We start from the raw sequence: 16,411 nt of genomic DNA on the forward strand, positions 1-16,411 counted from the left end.
GAGTTTTTCAGTTTTGTGTTTGTTCTTGTTCATCACATTTGTAATTGTCTGCTTCAGTGATAGTATAATACTGACATTCTTGTAAAGTTACAGTTACAGATATAGGTGAAATGAAACTGTTAAATCTATAGGATCAGCATTTAGGATTTAAAAGAACTAGTAGGGTTTTTTCCCCCATCCTAGCCAACATACTTGAAAATCCCAAGTATTCCTGAATCAATATTTTTATTGTATAGATAAGTTCAATTTTTAAAATGAATGACAACCAGTAATGTCAACCTTTTCATGTGTGCATGTGTGTACCCATATAGATTATTGTGAAAAGACAACTGTAAGAAATCTTTTGATAAATGTTCAAATGCCTTTTAGTAGCCTTTTAAAACAGTAAACTAACAGAAACTTCCAGCCTGCTTGGCAGAGGGCATCAGAGGTTTTTGTTGCTACCTGGTATCAAGGGCTGGCGTTGTAATGTTGTTCGGCAGCTACCAGGGTGCACCATTTTTATTATTGTTACTATTATAATAAATTAATTATTATTAATAATAATTTGATAGTGCCCAACAGCTGAACTTTACTGGGTGCTGTAAAACCATTGATGCTTCATCTGGGCACCTCCTTTATTTTTTTTAAATGGCACTGAGGCATTATGAGAAATTAAAATTTCAGTACTCAGCTACCTGACTCTGTGTTGTCTGCCTCTACTACCTGGTAAGACCAATAGGACTTCTTGACAAATGACTGGAACCATTGGATCATTCTGGCCAGAGTTTCTTCAAATGTGGAGCTGATCTTGCAGATAGCTTCATCTGACCATTCTCCTACAACAGAAATAAGTGTGATGCATTACCTTTTTTGGACAAAGTATAGAAGTATTGGGAAAAACTACCCTTGGAGTTGCCAAAATAATAAACCATTATCTATGAGAACATGGATAAATTTATGAGGGTTATGCCAGAGGGCTGAAGCAACTTTTTTTCCTGAAAAAGGGAAACAGGAAAAGAGAAGCTGGGGAGCTACAGTGAGTGCAAAAGGGTCGCGACTGAAGAAAGGGAGAACAAGCTGATGACAGTTGCTTCAAAACAGCTGCTTTGGCACTTTCATTGGCAGTATCTTGGGCAAACTCACAGATTCCTTGGTCCCACAATAGGGTTTCTTGTCCAGGTTTGAACAACATGACAATCTATCACGGGTCCAACAACCCCTAGAATAAGCCATGAGTTGCCCACAAAACAGCCACCATACAGAAAGTGGTCAGGATCAGACAACACACCAGCTCACTGTGGCTAGTAACCTGTGATGGGCTGCTGTCTCATGCCATCCTGGTCAGTGACACACATCGCATCAAGGCACACTGCAAATAAACCATGGTGGGTTGGCTGCTCATGGAACAGGCCACAGTGTGCTTAGTAGATGATTGGACTCACTATGGAGTATTCATACTCTCCTTTCCCCTCAGCCCTGTTATCTTTCACAGCAGAACCAGTGTTGATTCCCCATCCCTGCTCCAGTCATTGCTCTCATTCATTCACTGCTGAGTTTTTAAAATCAGCTTCAGAAGTATGCTATTATGTCATATTTTTATTAGTATTTTTACTCCAGAAAACAGCACAGTTGTGTGTGTATGTGTTTTTTAAATTGCTGTTCTGCCAGTGCACTTACTTCCAATATATGTCATCTTGCCTGGTCAATGTCCTTGTCTATTGCAGCTGCCCAAGGCAGTGGTGAAATACAATAAATTACAGATTGCCAAGGTGAAACTGTATATAGGGTAGTTTACTGGTAAAGGGAGCAAGAAACAGGAAAAGGAGGCATGCCAAAAAGCCGATGACATAATCTCCTTTCCATTGTAATGCTTTCCATTTTACGTATCAAACTGACAGCCACCACATCCTTCACTTCGTCAGCATTTTTTAGGTCTCTTACTACTTCAGAAAAGGGTGATGCTAACTATTTTTGTGGCTTCTCCTCAGAGCTCTTACTTGTGTGGCTGCTATGGGTCCCTGAGGCCATGTGGAGCTGGGGTGTAATCTCATTGGTAATGGCACTGCATTTGTACCATCCCATTCTGCCACCTCTGGTTTTTTTAAACTGTCTGGAAAATGTGCACACTTTTTAAAAAACTGGGAAATATATGCAGATTCCATGGCTGGGAAGTCTGTAATGCAAAATCATATAACTTCCCATTTCCTATTGTTGAAAATCTGGAGGGCATCAGTGCAGCTTCGGAAATTGAGGGCTTACATTGCTAAACCTCCCAATTTTCTACCTTTCCCACTTTTCCCTCCTTTACTAGTGTTTATGCATGGACATCTTAGCAGCTTGCACAAAGTAGCCTATATGTAGCTATCCCTTGTCAATTTCCATCTATGTTACAATCATAGGCACTTCTCTCCTTGGAAAGCTGAATCTTTCATGAACATTGAACCAGGCAAAAATACATATTTTGGGCAGCTGTTAAATGCACAGTTGTAAGGAAGTTGTACACACAGAAACTAAAAAACAACCACAAAAACAAAATGAAGACATTTGCACATGTTTCTGGAGTCATTTTTTCTTTTAAATGGGCAACCGATGACAGTTTCTCTGAGTATCACTTGAACATCAATGAAGGGTATGTCACTTCTCAGTGAAACTCCCCACAAACCGCAACGGGGTTGATGCCCCAGTTTCTGACTGCACAACAAATTATGGGGTTGAATAATCCCAATTTTAAGCCATTGGCTCTTAAGGTGTCTTGTTTCCTAAATATAAATCACCTTGCAGGAAGTGGTCTGAGTTTGGATGACATGATACCCCACTGTAATAATTACCTAGGATAGGTTGTGTCATTCAAACCCAGTCATTGAAATCAGTAGGACTAAAATTGATGGGCTAAAAGGTCCCATAAATTTCAGTGGGTCTACAGTTTGGCCAAACCTATATTAAAATTTCTGGGACCTAAATCCAGCACAAATTCAGTCATGATTTTTCTCTTGGATTTAGGCCTATTTATTAGTGGTGATATTCTGGATCCTCTGATACTGCATTTTGGGTACATCAAAACAAATGGAGAGGATGAGAACCTGGTAACTCTACCTTGGATTTCTTGAAACAAAAAAGGGGGATATAAAAGCAACAATAATAATTGTTTACTAGAATTGGATTTCTAGATTGGGCCAAACCATCAGATAAGTTTACAACACATTCTTAAGATCATGTTGCTGTGATTTTATTTTATATTAAATGTATTTAACTAAACTTAGGATGCCAAGTGTCATTTCATGTTTAAACTTATAAAATAGAATTTATTCTGAGAGTCCTGGTTTTGGTTTTGTTTTTAACAGTATTGCTGACATTATTGAGCACTATAGAAAAGAACAAATTGTTGAAGGCTACTATCTTAAAGATCCTGTTCCAATGCAGGTGAGTCATTCAATGCAACCTAATCTTAAAGAAATCACTTGTAGTTGAGAGAGAGAGACGGAGTTAGAAAGAGTTTTGTGCAACTAGAGGGTGGGCAATTTCTCTTGACTTATAATCCATGCTTGAGAAGCTGTATTTGGCCTCATAATTGCATGCCTGTTGGTGAAAGCAGGTGTTATATAATAGCATGGCTTTAAAATCTTACAGATTGATAGAAATGGTATCAATGGTAAAGCTACTTGCTATCACAATATAAATTATTTTACTTCTCAGATAAACCCCTGTTAGCTGTAACTGTATTTTGATTGCATCAACTTTTTAATGTTTATTTCATGCACTTTCAGCCTACTTTTCACTGCCAAAAGCTCCTTCCTAGATTTAAATGTTAAAACACATACACTACACCTCAGTCACATACACTACACATCAGTATGACATGCTTGATGCTGAATCCCTCTTTGGAATGGGAGTAGGGGAATGGAAAGAAGTGGGGAAGAAGAATGAAATAAGTGGCAGGAAATAGGAGCAGGAATACTCTACATATTAAACCAAATAATAAAATGAGCCATCAAAAAGAAATCTGTTGGTTGAAACCGTGTCTAAAAATCTAAAGTGCTTGTGGAAAAAGAGTTCTTTACCTGGCACTCAAATGATAACACTGTAGGTCACTTGCTTTTGGAAAAGCATTGCAAGCACAGGATGGCACCACTGAAAATACCCCATTTTAGAATGGCCTTGGAGGAAGTCACCGAGATCTGGGCAGGCTCATGCAGTATTTGATTCAGTCCTGATCTGATCTTGTGCTGCCTTCTAATCTGATGATGGGGTGGAGAAGATTACTGGAAAAATCCTGTTTTTAACCAGAGCAAAATGCATGTGGGTGCTACTGTTTTAACTGAAGACTTGTCAGCTTTTCCCAATTCTGGTTCATACCTGCCTTTCATATTAATTAGTTTTCAAATGTTTTATGGTGCTCTCTAAGGTGTAATAACTTTTAACAGATGTTTCATAGAAGCAGAAAGCATGTAAAGGACTATCTTAAGTTGTGGGAAACTGTTACGTACATTTGCTTCATTAGTGTTAAATTGTAAGTTTTCACATTTCAAATTGGAAAACAAATACTCTGCTTGTATTTTCTTCCAGCATCAAGGACAAGTGCTTAATGATACAGTGGATGGAAAAGAAATCTACAATACAATTCGTCGTAAAACAAAGGATGCATTCTATAAAAATATTGTTAAAAAGGGGTATCTTTTGAAAAAAAGTAAGTATAGTGCACAGCTATGTGTGCTTGGAATAGCCATAGATCCCCACAGCTTGAACCTTGGGGAGCCTTGTCTCAGAGAGCTCCGCTGACCATGAGCAGATCTAGTTGTCACTTGCACAAGCCGTCACACACATCTAGTAACATGTGTGCATTGGTCTGTCTGACAGTCATGTGCATGATAGGCAACATTTCTCTTTGCTTCCTCTGTGTTTTGTTTTTATCTGCTTATTGAAGCACAGAGCCTGAAGCCTTACTTAAAGCCAAAGACATAATACCTGCAGAAGTTCGAGGAAAGTAAGACATTCTTCTCCGACTTCCAGTCCCAACTCTTTCCCCCATTTTTCTGGGGGAAGAGTCAGATTTTAAATTGAAAACATGCTTGTTTTATGTTACATTTTGAATTGGTATTGATAATCTGAACACACATTTCCATGATTTATGAGATGTAAAACAATTCAGGAAGCAGTCAACTGAATTTGGGTTTGTAAGATAACAAAAAGCATAACCTAATCTAGTAATTTAATCTACATTTTGAAAGTGGATTTTGATGGCCGTTGGTTAGGGATAGGCAGTTTTTCATTTTCATTAAAATAAATTAAAATTAATTTTATTTTTTTCATTTCATTTTAATGATTGGTTTTTCATTTTAATGCAAACTTAATGTCATTCATGCTTCTGAAGCAGCTTGCAAGCTGGAGTGCAGTTATTTGATAATACTTGCACTTTTTCAGAAATTTAAAAAATGTGTATGTGAGGAGAAGCATGTACAACTGCATAGTAGTAGGAAAAACCACTTATGAAATAGCCATATGTTTGAAAGAATGAAAAAACGTGCATATTAGAAGTACACAGGGAAATACATTTACTGCTAACTCAGAAACAGGAATTAACTTAATGTTTTGGGGCAGGGGGAATAATGGAATTTGAATGTAATGTATAGATTCATTCATCTTTCATATTTGGTTGTTTTACAGGTAAAGGAAAGCGATGGAAAAACTTGTACTTCATTTTAGAGGGGAATGATGCCCAACTTATTTATTTTGAAAGTGAAAAGCGAGCCACTAAACCCAAAGGATTGATAGATCTTAGTGTGTGTTCTGTCTATGGTGTTCATGATAGTCTGTTTGGCAGGTAAGCGCATAGCTATTATTTTAATATATGGTAGATAATTAATAGCCAATTTCGTTTATTTGAAGGAGTATAATATACATGGCTATGGGTCAGAGTAGATAGAACAGATTGTTGCTGCAGAGAATCTGATCTGAACCAATGGGATCAAATTATAGGAAGAGGAATTTCAACTAGACAGTAAGAATTTCCTGATGGTATGAGCTGTTTCACATTGTATAGATTGCTTCAGAAGGTGGTGGACTCTTTCACTGGCATTTTTTAAGCAGAGGTTGCGTGTCTACCTATAAATGGAAACTTGAAACAATAGACTTTATGTATCAGCATGGATGATCTTTGAGGCCCCTTAGAAATCTAAAGGGAATCTTTTGAGTTCATGAAATGGAAAATGGAAAAAAAATCAAGCTTCAGTGGAGGAATGAATGCAAAGCACTTTTCTTATGCACCTGTGCATGCGAATAATCCTGGGTTCTGCCTTTCCCCACAAGACATTCCTGTCATGCTTTTCAGTGATGTGGATGTTAGCTTTTCTGTGTAATATGTACTGTCTGCCTTCATTTACATGTCATGTAGAGGATGGGTAGTTAATAAGAATGCAATTTACTGTGTATAAATTTTTGGATCAGTGAGAAAAATAGTTTGCCTTAGAGTACTTTCTCCCCAATAAAACATTTCTCATCTATTCTGAAATCTGATTACTTTTCAGTATAATGTTGAAAATGCATTGAAACATTTAGGTTTTCAAAAATAAGTTACTTGCCTGCCCCTCAGAATTAAAACAATCTTAAATCTACCGTACTACTTGTATACAAACTGTAAACATGCTAACTAGGCCTGGTATTAGGTGCTGTTATGTCAGATGACTTTTTGAAAGAGTTTTGATTTTCCTAAATCTTGCCAAAGGAACAAACTAGTCATGAATCTTTGTAGACTGCACACTATCAGTGTTCTGAATTATCCCAGCCTGCATTTACTGCTATGTGCAAACAGTGTGGCTTCTGTCAGTCAGCACCAGCATTCACAAAGTATGATAAAAATGTTGGGACTAATGAAAGGTCTGTTGAGTGTGCATGAAAAGCATCCACTTGGCATTGTAGAGTTCTGAGGAGGAAAATGACAGGATGTAAGATACTTCCTGGTCAATAAGAATAACCTCTAAGACCTCTGTGGCCACTGGTGACCCTCCAACTTTAATAATCTCATCATTAACTATGTTGCCTAGGGTTGATGGGAATTGTGGTCCTCCAGATTTCTGACCTGCAAAACATCCTTGTTTTGATGGATGTTGGTAGTTGGTCACAATATTGCACACATTGGCCGCTTAATGTCCATAGCTCCAAGTTTGTGGAATAATCTCCCTTTAGTTGGGTATTTTGCATAATTCGGAAGCTGTCCACATTGAGCGGGCAGTTGTGTTCATTTTTCAGATTTTTCACAACATTCTGAATATTCATAATGGCTGGTCTTTATGCACATGCTCCATTCAGCTCACGGTACCAACAAGATATATGCAAGATTCTTGCTGAAATGAGGCATAGACCTTTGGAGTGAATAGCTGGGTAATTAAGTGGTGGTACATTTACAAGATACATGGGATAACACTTCTGGCATCACTACTAAAACATGAGAGTCAAATTTTATGCATTTTTAGTTTGAAGTCTCATTGATTTCAGTGGTGCTTACCACTGGTAATTGAGTGTAAATATGTGGCAGAGAGGGCATTACTGCTGCAGCTGCACATACATGAATTTTTGAGAAGATGACTGTATGTCATAAGACTGAGTGGCACTTGCCATTCTGTTAATAGTATTCTATTGTTTTTCCCCCTTGTCTTTAAATAGGCCAAACTGTTTTCAGATAGTAGTTCAGCACTTTAGTGAAGAGCATTACATCTTTTACTTTGCAGGAGAAACGCCAGAACAAGCTCAGGTGAGAGTTTTCTTTTTAAATTAATGCTGTTAAGATAGAAACAATGTATTGTCCTAAAGAATATGATTGCTTACTATGTACTATGATAAATTTTCCAGTTTACATTAAGTTTTCACTAAATACAATGGTTTGAATCTTAACTTGTGTGAACAATTTCCTGTGTACTGAACAGAGCTTTTCCATCTCCACCTTCCCATTGCAGCCCTCCGTGCCCCCGCAAGCTACACCCACAGGATGGCAGCAAGTAGGCAGTTAGAAAAGAGACCTCATCCTCTTTGCAAATGACCGTGTTCTACCTGCACAATTCCACTTCCAGATCTAAGTCTTTGTGTAGTGTCACACAGAATCAGGGCTTTAAATTATGAAGTACCACGCTCATTAGAGACTTAGTTAAACTGTTGTATCATGGTTTTCCCCAAAGGAATCCTTAGGAACTAAGGTGATGTCACAGGAAGTGCACAGGTAGTTTTTAATGCAACTGAAAATATGGGGTTTTTTTGTCTTTTCCCCCTAAGTATCATGAGTGATACATTGATTCAGGATGCTTCTACATAGTATCATTTTGAGAAGTGGAGGTCTAAGGATGTGCAGTGATCATTCATTGCAGCCTTTGACACTTCATTATGACTATCATTTGTGCCATTATGAATATTGGTCTCTGCCTGTTCTTTTCTCATCAAGTTTGATTTCAGCAATGGCTGTTATATCCCTGTCTTTCTGATAGTGATATAGCAGGCATTTGCTATTTTGGATCAGTTGAAACTTCTTTATATGTTTCGATCTGGATCCAGCTGGCCATACGTGTGCTAGAATTTTTCCAGTCTGTCTTTCTGATGCAGTCTAGAACCCTCTGCAGGATGGGTGACAAGCAGGGGAAGTAGCTGAGGAGGGGCTAGTGCAGCACCCCAGCACATGACTCTTTGGATTCCAGCTTTTAAGTCCCATTAACTGCAGTAATATGGGCACAAAGGCGTTTAACTAAAACCTTATGTGCTCATTCAGGAAAGCCGTTGATCATTCCCAGCCACATGACTGACTTCCTCCTGCAAGTGGGAGTGAATAAACAAGTGAGAGCAAGTGGGCAGCATGCATGAGCACACTGCTTGCAAACAGGAAGCCCTGGTGCTGCATCCATTTGCAGTTATGGTTTCTCTGTGGGTAGATCACGATTCCACGTTTTGGAGACATCATAACATGGAAACAGTGGGAAGTTGTTATTTCAGAGTTTTTGAAACAAAGTCGTTCAGGTGCTAGATGAGGTGCTTTGTGGGTGGCTTGCAGAAATTTGTGTGTGCAGAAACATTGAATAGAGTTTTCTGGAAGCTGCATTAGTGTAGAAGCATAGTGTTGGCAAGAGTTGGTCTGCTAATGAAACTTAGTTTGGCATGTATATAGTCCCAAAGAGAACTCGAAAATTGTCGCTAAATAGAGATCTAAACATGAAAAACCAAAATTACATGCAAAAGTTAACATTTTTCTTGTCCGCTTTTTGCTTTCCAAAAATGAAGTAATATCTGAAGAATCTCTGCTTTGCCTGTTAGCCACAGAGAGCCTCACTGTAGTTTACAATAAATTCAAACAGTATACAATACAATTTTAACAGTAAAATTCAAAACAGAAAACTAAAAGAATGAGGTCCAAATGAATGCCATTAATACAACAGTGAGGGAAACCAACTAGATCAATCTAAACATGAATATTAGGTCGACTAAAGCGAACTTTATAACTACAAGATACGTCTGTTTCTTGTGTAATTTGATCAAGTGTGATTAAAATGACAAGTCTGTTAAAGTCAGAACAGTTTTCCTGTAGTGTAATAATACCTTCAGCTTTGCAAATAAGCTCAGAAAAGTACTAGCCTGTAAAAAAATGTTTACTAGACTGCTGGGGACTGGCAGAGGAGCACAGTGCATTTTCTTTCTGGAAAATATATTTTTTTTCTTTCCTCTGGCAATCCCATTTAGTCCCTATGCTGGACACAGAGGGACAGAGTGCTTCATTCTCCACAAGCCTGCTCAGTTTCCTGCATGCAATTTCTTGCTATCCCTTGCTGCCAGGCTAGTGCTTAAATGCAAAGTAGTATTAGTTAATTTAAGTACCTAAAACTAAGGAAGCATCAGACTAAAAGTAGTTCCTCAGATTACTTCTCACTAATTCAGTTTCTTACTTGCATCTGAAGCCAAAAATATCCAGAAGATTGGCTGTGAAGGGGATGAGAGATGGGAAAAAGGAATTAAAATGGGAAATACTAAAGGGAAAAAATGAATGGATTAGACGCTTAAATAATAGCTGCACTGTAGACTCCAATCCTATACATGTTTACCTAGAAGTAAATGTCATTAACATACTGATGATAGTTGCCATTATTTTTTAGGACTGGATGAAATCTTTGCAGACGTTTTGCAATTTACGAAAAACTAGTCCAGGAACATCTAATAAACGTCTACGCCAGGTAATATATGTTAAAACATGTATGATTTTTATGCATTTTTTATTATTTTCACCCTTGTTCAGCCAGTGAACTAAGCATGCTGTAAAGTCTTGGCTGTTGTAAGAGAGATTGAGTGGTATGCAGTGACAAACACCAGCAGGATCCATTGCTTGTGTAAGATTTAGGGCTTTGGAAGCTTCAGTACCTTCCCCATTCTTTTTGGGGGCTTGCTGTATGAAACACTGAATCTCCATTGCGCAAGAGGGAGTTCCCACTTGAGTACTGGAATCAGTGGAAGTACAGTTGCACTGTTCTTTCACATTAGAGATCATCTTTGAATACTAACATATATCCTAAAAGATTGGGGTGAAAACTGATGTTGTGTATAGTGAACAATTCTGTTAATTTAAACAAAGTGTGGAGTATTGGTTAAGAGCGTGGGACTGGAACTCAGACGATCTGGGTTCTAGTCTCCGCTCAGCCATGGAGCCAGCTGGATGACTTTGGGCCAGTCACAGACTCTCAGCCCAACCTGCCTCACAGGGTTGTTGTTCTGGGGATAAGATGGAGGAGGAGAATGATGTAATCTGCCTTGAGCCCTTTGTAGGAAAAAGGCTGGATATAAATCGAAAAATAAATAAATATGATATGATATGATACAATATAATATATAGGTCATATAGGATGAGCTTAGGTCATTAATCTGATATTGCCCAAGAACCAGATTTTAACAGATGTGTTATCATTATTTAAATTACATCCCACTTTTTTTCAAGGATCTCAAGGGGTTTACATAACTCTCCCCCAAACACTTTCAATCTTATCCTCACAACAACAAACCTGTGAGGTAGGTTGGGCTAAGTCTGTGACTGGCCCAAAGTCATCCAGTTAGTTCCATGGCCGATCTGGGAACTACACTGCACTGGTTCTCCAGTTAAATGTTTATGATCCCACCCTGGCACCTTTGCTTAAATATATGACTTAATTAGAAAAAGTTACTTAGGAAAGGTAGAATCACAGTAGATAGGAACTGAAGTATATGAACCAATTCACTTTCTTACTAAAATAAACAAGGAGTGCCCACAATATACTGCGTAGATAGATCATCAATTACAAATGATTTTTATAGAGTTGTCATATGGACATTAATAGGAATTTTTGAAAAATTATACTAATGAGCAGAATATGGACAGATTTTTTTCAGGGTAACCTGTCTGATTTAGAGAGGCAGGTCATTCGTTTTTAAATGAAATGTGTTATAATTGGGAGTTACTGAACAGTTTATATGCACTGAGATTGTAAACCTGTATTTAGTGCTTTAGACTGTATGTGTAGTCTCACAAGACAGAAGCCTTCACTGGCACTAATGTACAAAAAAATCCACATTAAAAACTAGTATATTTAGGGAAAAATCAAACTTTTAGATATGCTTCTCCATCCATTGAATATTATATTGTAGGACAATCAAATGCCCTAAATTCCTTACATTCTTTTCAGGAGTGAAACTGTGAATAAGGTAATTCTAAATCTAAAAAGTAAATGTCCATTATAGATTTCTTATTCCCCAGTCATGACGCTGATGAGCAAAATAGCATATGACAATGGCATGGACCGCTATTTGTGATTAACTCCCACTGCCATAAGCTGGGAACTGCATTAATACTGTAATAACTCTCAACAGACTTGTTCCTAGTTGACAGATGTATGCTTTCATCTGGAACTACTCACTATTCAGCAGAAATATCGTAGTGGCCTCATTTTCCACTGAAAAGGTTAATATAAGAAGTTGATACTATACAATCATAGCAGTCAAAACATTCCTTACACTTGGTTTCTTTTCTCTTCTAACAATTCCTGAGAAAGTTTTACCTGAATACAAGAAAGGAATTGCTTCTCAACATCTCATAGAAAAACTTAATTCAAATTTTAGCATACTGTCCCAAAATCTTGTAAGTAATGCTCAATCTAGATGTGGTAGTTCTAACTTTTTTCACCACATGGAACATAACTGAAATCATTTACATTCTGCAAAGACACTGAAGTTCAGTCTTTAAAATTTAATTAAAGATATTCTTCAAGGTCTTTGTGTGATCCTTGAAATGGATCCACAGAGGAAACCCAGAATTTTGCAGACTTTTAGGCTTAGGGCTGGTGCTTATGTCCTCTCGCTTCCAGAAAAGACACTGTGCAGATGCGACAATGTTTAGCAGCATAGGAAATGTATAATACCTGCTTTTTCCCCATATAACTACCTGCCTTCACTACAGCTTATTTGGGCATTTCCTGATCTCTTGTTGCTTTGGAGCTTTTTGGTTTATTCCACATACCTATGGTGTGGTAGATTTCATTTGATTTCCACAGATAAACTCTGATCTCTTATCTGGTTATGTAAAACCATGTTTTAAATTCTATATTCTATAATTCATCTAGGTCAGCAGTCTTATACTACATGTTGAAGAAGCCCATACACTTCCAGCAAAGCATTTTACTAATCCTTACTGTAATATCTACCTGAACATTGTACAGGTAGCAAAAACACATGTACGAGAAGGACAGAATCCTGTGTGGTCAGAAGAATTTGTGTTTGAGTAAGTGTTCTGCTATTGGATTTTATATCTAAGAAAATCCAGGATGTATTGTCTGTTTCTGCATTTTTGTCAGCAGTGAGTTAACTCTGTTAAACCATTATTTGACACGACTATGCAATTATACATACAATTTAATAGCAAGTGTCTGCCTGTCATTTGTGGCTTTATATAATGAAACTAAATTTAGAAGAAATATAATTCTTTATATAATGTTTAGTATAATGTCAAAATAGGTGTGCACATGTGAATGAAAATTTTCTGTATTTTTCCCTAGTGATCTTTCCTCTGATATCAATAGATTTGAAATAACCCTTAGTAACAAAACAAAGAAGAGTAAAGATCCAGACATATGTGAGTTCCTCTTATTTTTAAAGACAAATATTACAGATGTGGTAGGACAACATATTTCTTTTTTTACAGATTTGTCACATTTGTTAAAAATGATCTGAAAATATACTGCTTCCTATTTCAAGTTCATAGAAGAACATTTTCAGTGAACAAATTTATAATTTCTTAAATCTGTATTCCAGCATATATTAAACACCTTTAGAAATTATTTTTATATTAAGTAAGAATGAAATGTGTATGGCAAGTGTTCTTGGAAACATGCAAGAGCCAAATAAATACTCATTTCCATTTAAGCACTGCATTTTTAAAGCAATAAATGAATCTTGCATGTTTGGAGGAGAGCACTACAAATATGTGGACATTACTTGTACATTTTGCATGTAGCATATTCTTTACGTCTCTTTTCCCCTATATATGTGAATTGTGGAGAGTTGTTGTTTCTAGTGAGATTGAAAAGGCATGACACAGCATGAACTTTTTCTGTTTTCCAGCTGTTGTGAGGACCTCCCCTCACTCTGAATTACCTTTGTTTAGTTCTACAGCAATTCTTTTTATCCCCAGAAATGCCTTTGTGTGCTCATGTTGTGTTCCTCATAGCTTTATTCCCACGTGTTGTCACAATCTGGAGTTCGTATGTGCTCTGCAGGTTTTGTTTTTAAAGGGTACTTGCTTGGGATTTTAATCATTAACTGAATGGGCTAGATCTTTCATTGGAGTTATTTCCTTTTGCAGTTGTTTTGCATTGTTCTATTATGAATTCTTCAAGAGAGTCTGGGTACCTCCAAAATTATTTCATGGGTGATTAAAGGATTCCTCAGGTTACTTATTCATAAAGAAGAGTGCTGGTTAACCTGTGGCCCTTCGGGTGCTCTGTCATTCAACTTCTGTTATTCCTACAAAAATTGTATTTCCCACCCTCATATGGATAGATTCGTCTAATTTCATGGTATTACCTTAAATATATGTGATACTGTCATTCTCTTCTCGCCCCTCCCTCTTCAGCTGGTCCATGTAGTTGTTCACACCTTCTTACCAGCCCAGCATTTTGACTGCTTTCCCCTGTCTTGGGAATGACAGGCCACCTCATTGTACTTGGGGGCAATAGGCACAACTGAATTGCTCAAATATGGGCAAGGACTGGAATAATAATTGGGGGTGACCCAGTGATTCATTTTTAACTTTCTTCAGGATGGCTCTGTCAAACTTTAGAAACACCATTCTTTCTGCAAAAGTTGCTGTTTTTTAGGATGTGTTTATAAAAGATTTCATTACGAAATTTTAACAAATCCTAGTAACTATGTTTAAATTTGGGATCAGGGGTTTTTGGATTCTAGTCCCCACTTGAACACAGAGCTGAGTGGGTGACTTTGCCCAGTCATGGACTCAACCTAACCTTCCTCACAGGGTGATTGTTTTTGTGAGGATAAAATGGAATGGAAGAAGATTATGTAAACCGCCTTGAGTTCCCTGAAGGAAACATGGCAGGATATAAACACATACACACACACTTGCATATATATGTTGTATGCAGATTTGTGTTTTATAGGTTTGAACTTCATTCATTCTATTTGCGTGACAATATCCATGGCTTGCTCTTTTGGATGCACTGTTTATTTTTGTTTCATCAGTCGTTCTTAAAATTTTAGTTCTGGCTCCTAGCTCTCTAGTGTGTTTTAGGAGGGAAGAGAGATAATGGGATATTTGCTAAGTCGTATTTCCTTTCAGTTCTATATCATACAGGATAACCTTTTATTAACTTCGAAAATTAGCAAGTCATTGCAAATGTTTCAAGACTTTTAACCTTATTTCTGGAGTTTAAAATGGAAATTAAAATGCTGCTACTGTGGATAGAAAAGAATGATTTTTTTTGTCTGTGTGATGCTTGTTTGACTTCTACTTTCATGAAAATAGCTTATTTTAGTTTAGTGGACCTGAGTGTGATGTAATGCAATTCTGCTAGAACATTAACTGTGCTCTGAACCATTTTATTTCAAGTGTTTATGCGGTGCCAGCTGAGCCGACTACAGAGAGGACAAGCAACAGATGAATGGTTTCAGCTCAGTTCACACATACCTCTGAAAGGTATTGAACCAGGCTCTTTACGTGTCCGAGCTCGATATTCTATGGAGAAAATAATGCCTGAAGAAGAATACAGTGAATTTAAAGAGGTACTGAGTTACTTTATTTTAATTACATATTGTAAGTGGTTTGAAGAAAAAAATCCCTGAAAACAGTTGCCTGTCAGTATGTGAAATCTAGGTTGATTTGTGTCCTTAAAATATCTGTGCTTTTGTTCAGTTGTCATTAATTTAAATATTAGTTAAATAAATTTAAGCACAGGAGATACTTGAGGGATATTGTGTCCCATATAAATTACATAACTCTGAAAAATTAAATATTAGCTATTTCAGGAAAGAATGATACACTCATTTTTGTGGTAAGCTGTAGGAGTGTTTGCACAGTTATTGTCTATTTAGGGCTGCTTTATCTCTCTCCTTTTTTAGTTGATACTGCAAAAAGAGCTCCATGTGGTTTATGCCTTATCGCATGTGTGTGGACAGGATCGAACACTGTTGGCTGGCATCTTATTGAAAATTTTTCTTCACGAAAAATTGGAGGCATTATTATTGAGAACACTAAATGACAGAGAAATATGCATGGAAGGTACAGTTTGACAATATTGATTAGGATTATTGATATATCGATATTGAGTTAGAATACTGAAAATCTTTTCCAGGCTGTTCCCTTCCACCATTCTACACACTTGCTTTCAAAAATTATTTTTCATTCTTAGCCTCCCTTAAAATAGGGCAATAGGCAGTGCTGTCTGCACACCAGTGGAACCCACCTCTAATGAAATTAAAGGCTAGTAATTCCTAAACTAGATACTAACTGAAATGCTCATTTCAGGAAGAAGGCTGGTCAGCAGAAGGGAGTTCTGGTGACCCGTCCTGTTATGTAAATAAGTATTTCAGCTTATTTCTGATGTTGCTTTAGGAAGTGTTAGTGTCCTATTGTCCTGTTGGTCCCATGGCTGCAACAGAACCAGCAGAGGTGAATGGTCAGCACTGGATACTGAATATTTGACAGTTGATTACTGTTTTTGTGCAGATGAAGCCACAACCTTATTCCGTGCAACCACACTGGCAAGCACACTTATGGAGCAGTATATGAAAGCTACAGCTACCCGTTTTGTTCATCATGCTCTAAAGGACTCTATTTTAAAGATAATGGAAAGCAAGCAGTCTTGTGAGGTAACATTGTCTCTAACTTAACTTTGAATACTTGCATTTTCTTGGAGGAAAATCGTTTGTTACA

General features: G+C 37.3%; 1 protein-coding gene across 1 annotated transcript in view; it reads left to right on the forward strand.

The window, feature by feature from the left end:
- The window catches only part of RASA1 (RAS p21 protein activator 1), a 72,301-nt gene that overhangs the window by 41,338 nt on the left and 14,552 nt on the right, over positions 1-16,411 (forward strand). The window contains exons 9-18 of the mRNA XM_044445893.1: positions 3,324-3,402; positions 4,546-4,666; positions 5,644-5,800; positions 7,639-7,726; positions 10,101-10,178; positions 12,588-12,745; positions 13,020-13,096; positions 15,089-15,261; positions 15,598-15,757; positions 16,205-16,347. Coding sequence (XP_044301828.1) covers positions 3,324-3,402; positions 4,546-4,666; positions 5,644-5,800; positions 7,639-7,726; positions 10,101-10,178; positions 12,588-12,745; positions 13,020-13,096; positions 15,089-15,261; positions 15,598-15,757; positions 16,205-16,347 — 1,234 coding nt within the window. The remainder of the gene's footprint in view (positions 1-3,323; positions 3,403-4,545; positions 4,667-5,643; positions 5,801-7,638; positions 7,727-10,100; positions 10,179-12,587; positions 12,746-13,019; positions 13,097-15,088; positions 15,262-15,597; positions 15,758-16,204; positions 16,348-16,411) is intronic.

Source organism: Varanus komodoensis, unplaced genomic scaffold (genome assembly GCF_004798865.1).
Source record: "Varanus komodoensis strain SLA01 unplaced genomic scaffold, ASM479886v1 scaffold5, whole genome shotgun sequence".
Taxonomy (NCBI): Eukaryota; Metazoa; Chordata; class Lepidosauria; order Squamata; family Varanidae; genus Varanus; species Varanus komodoensis.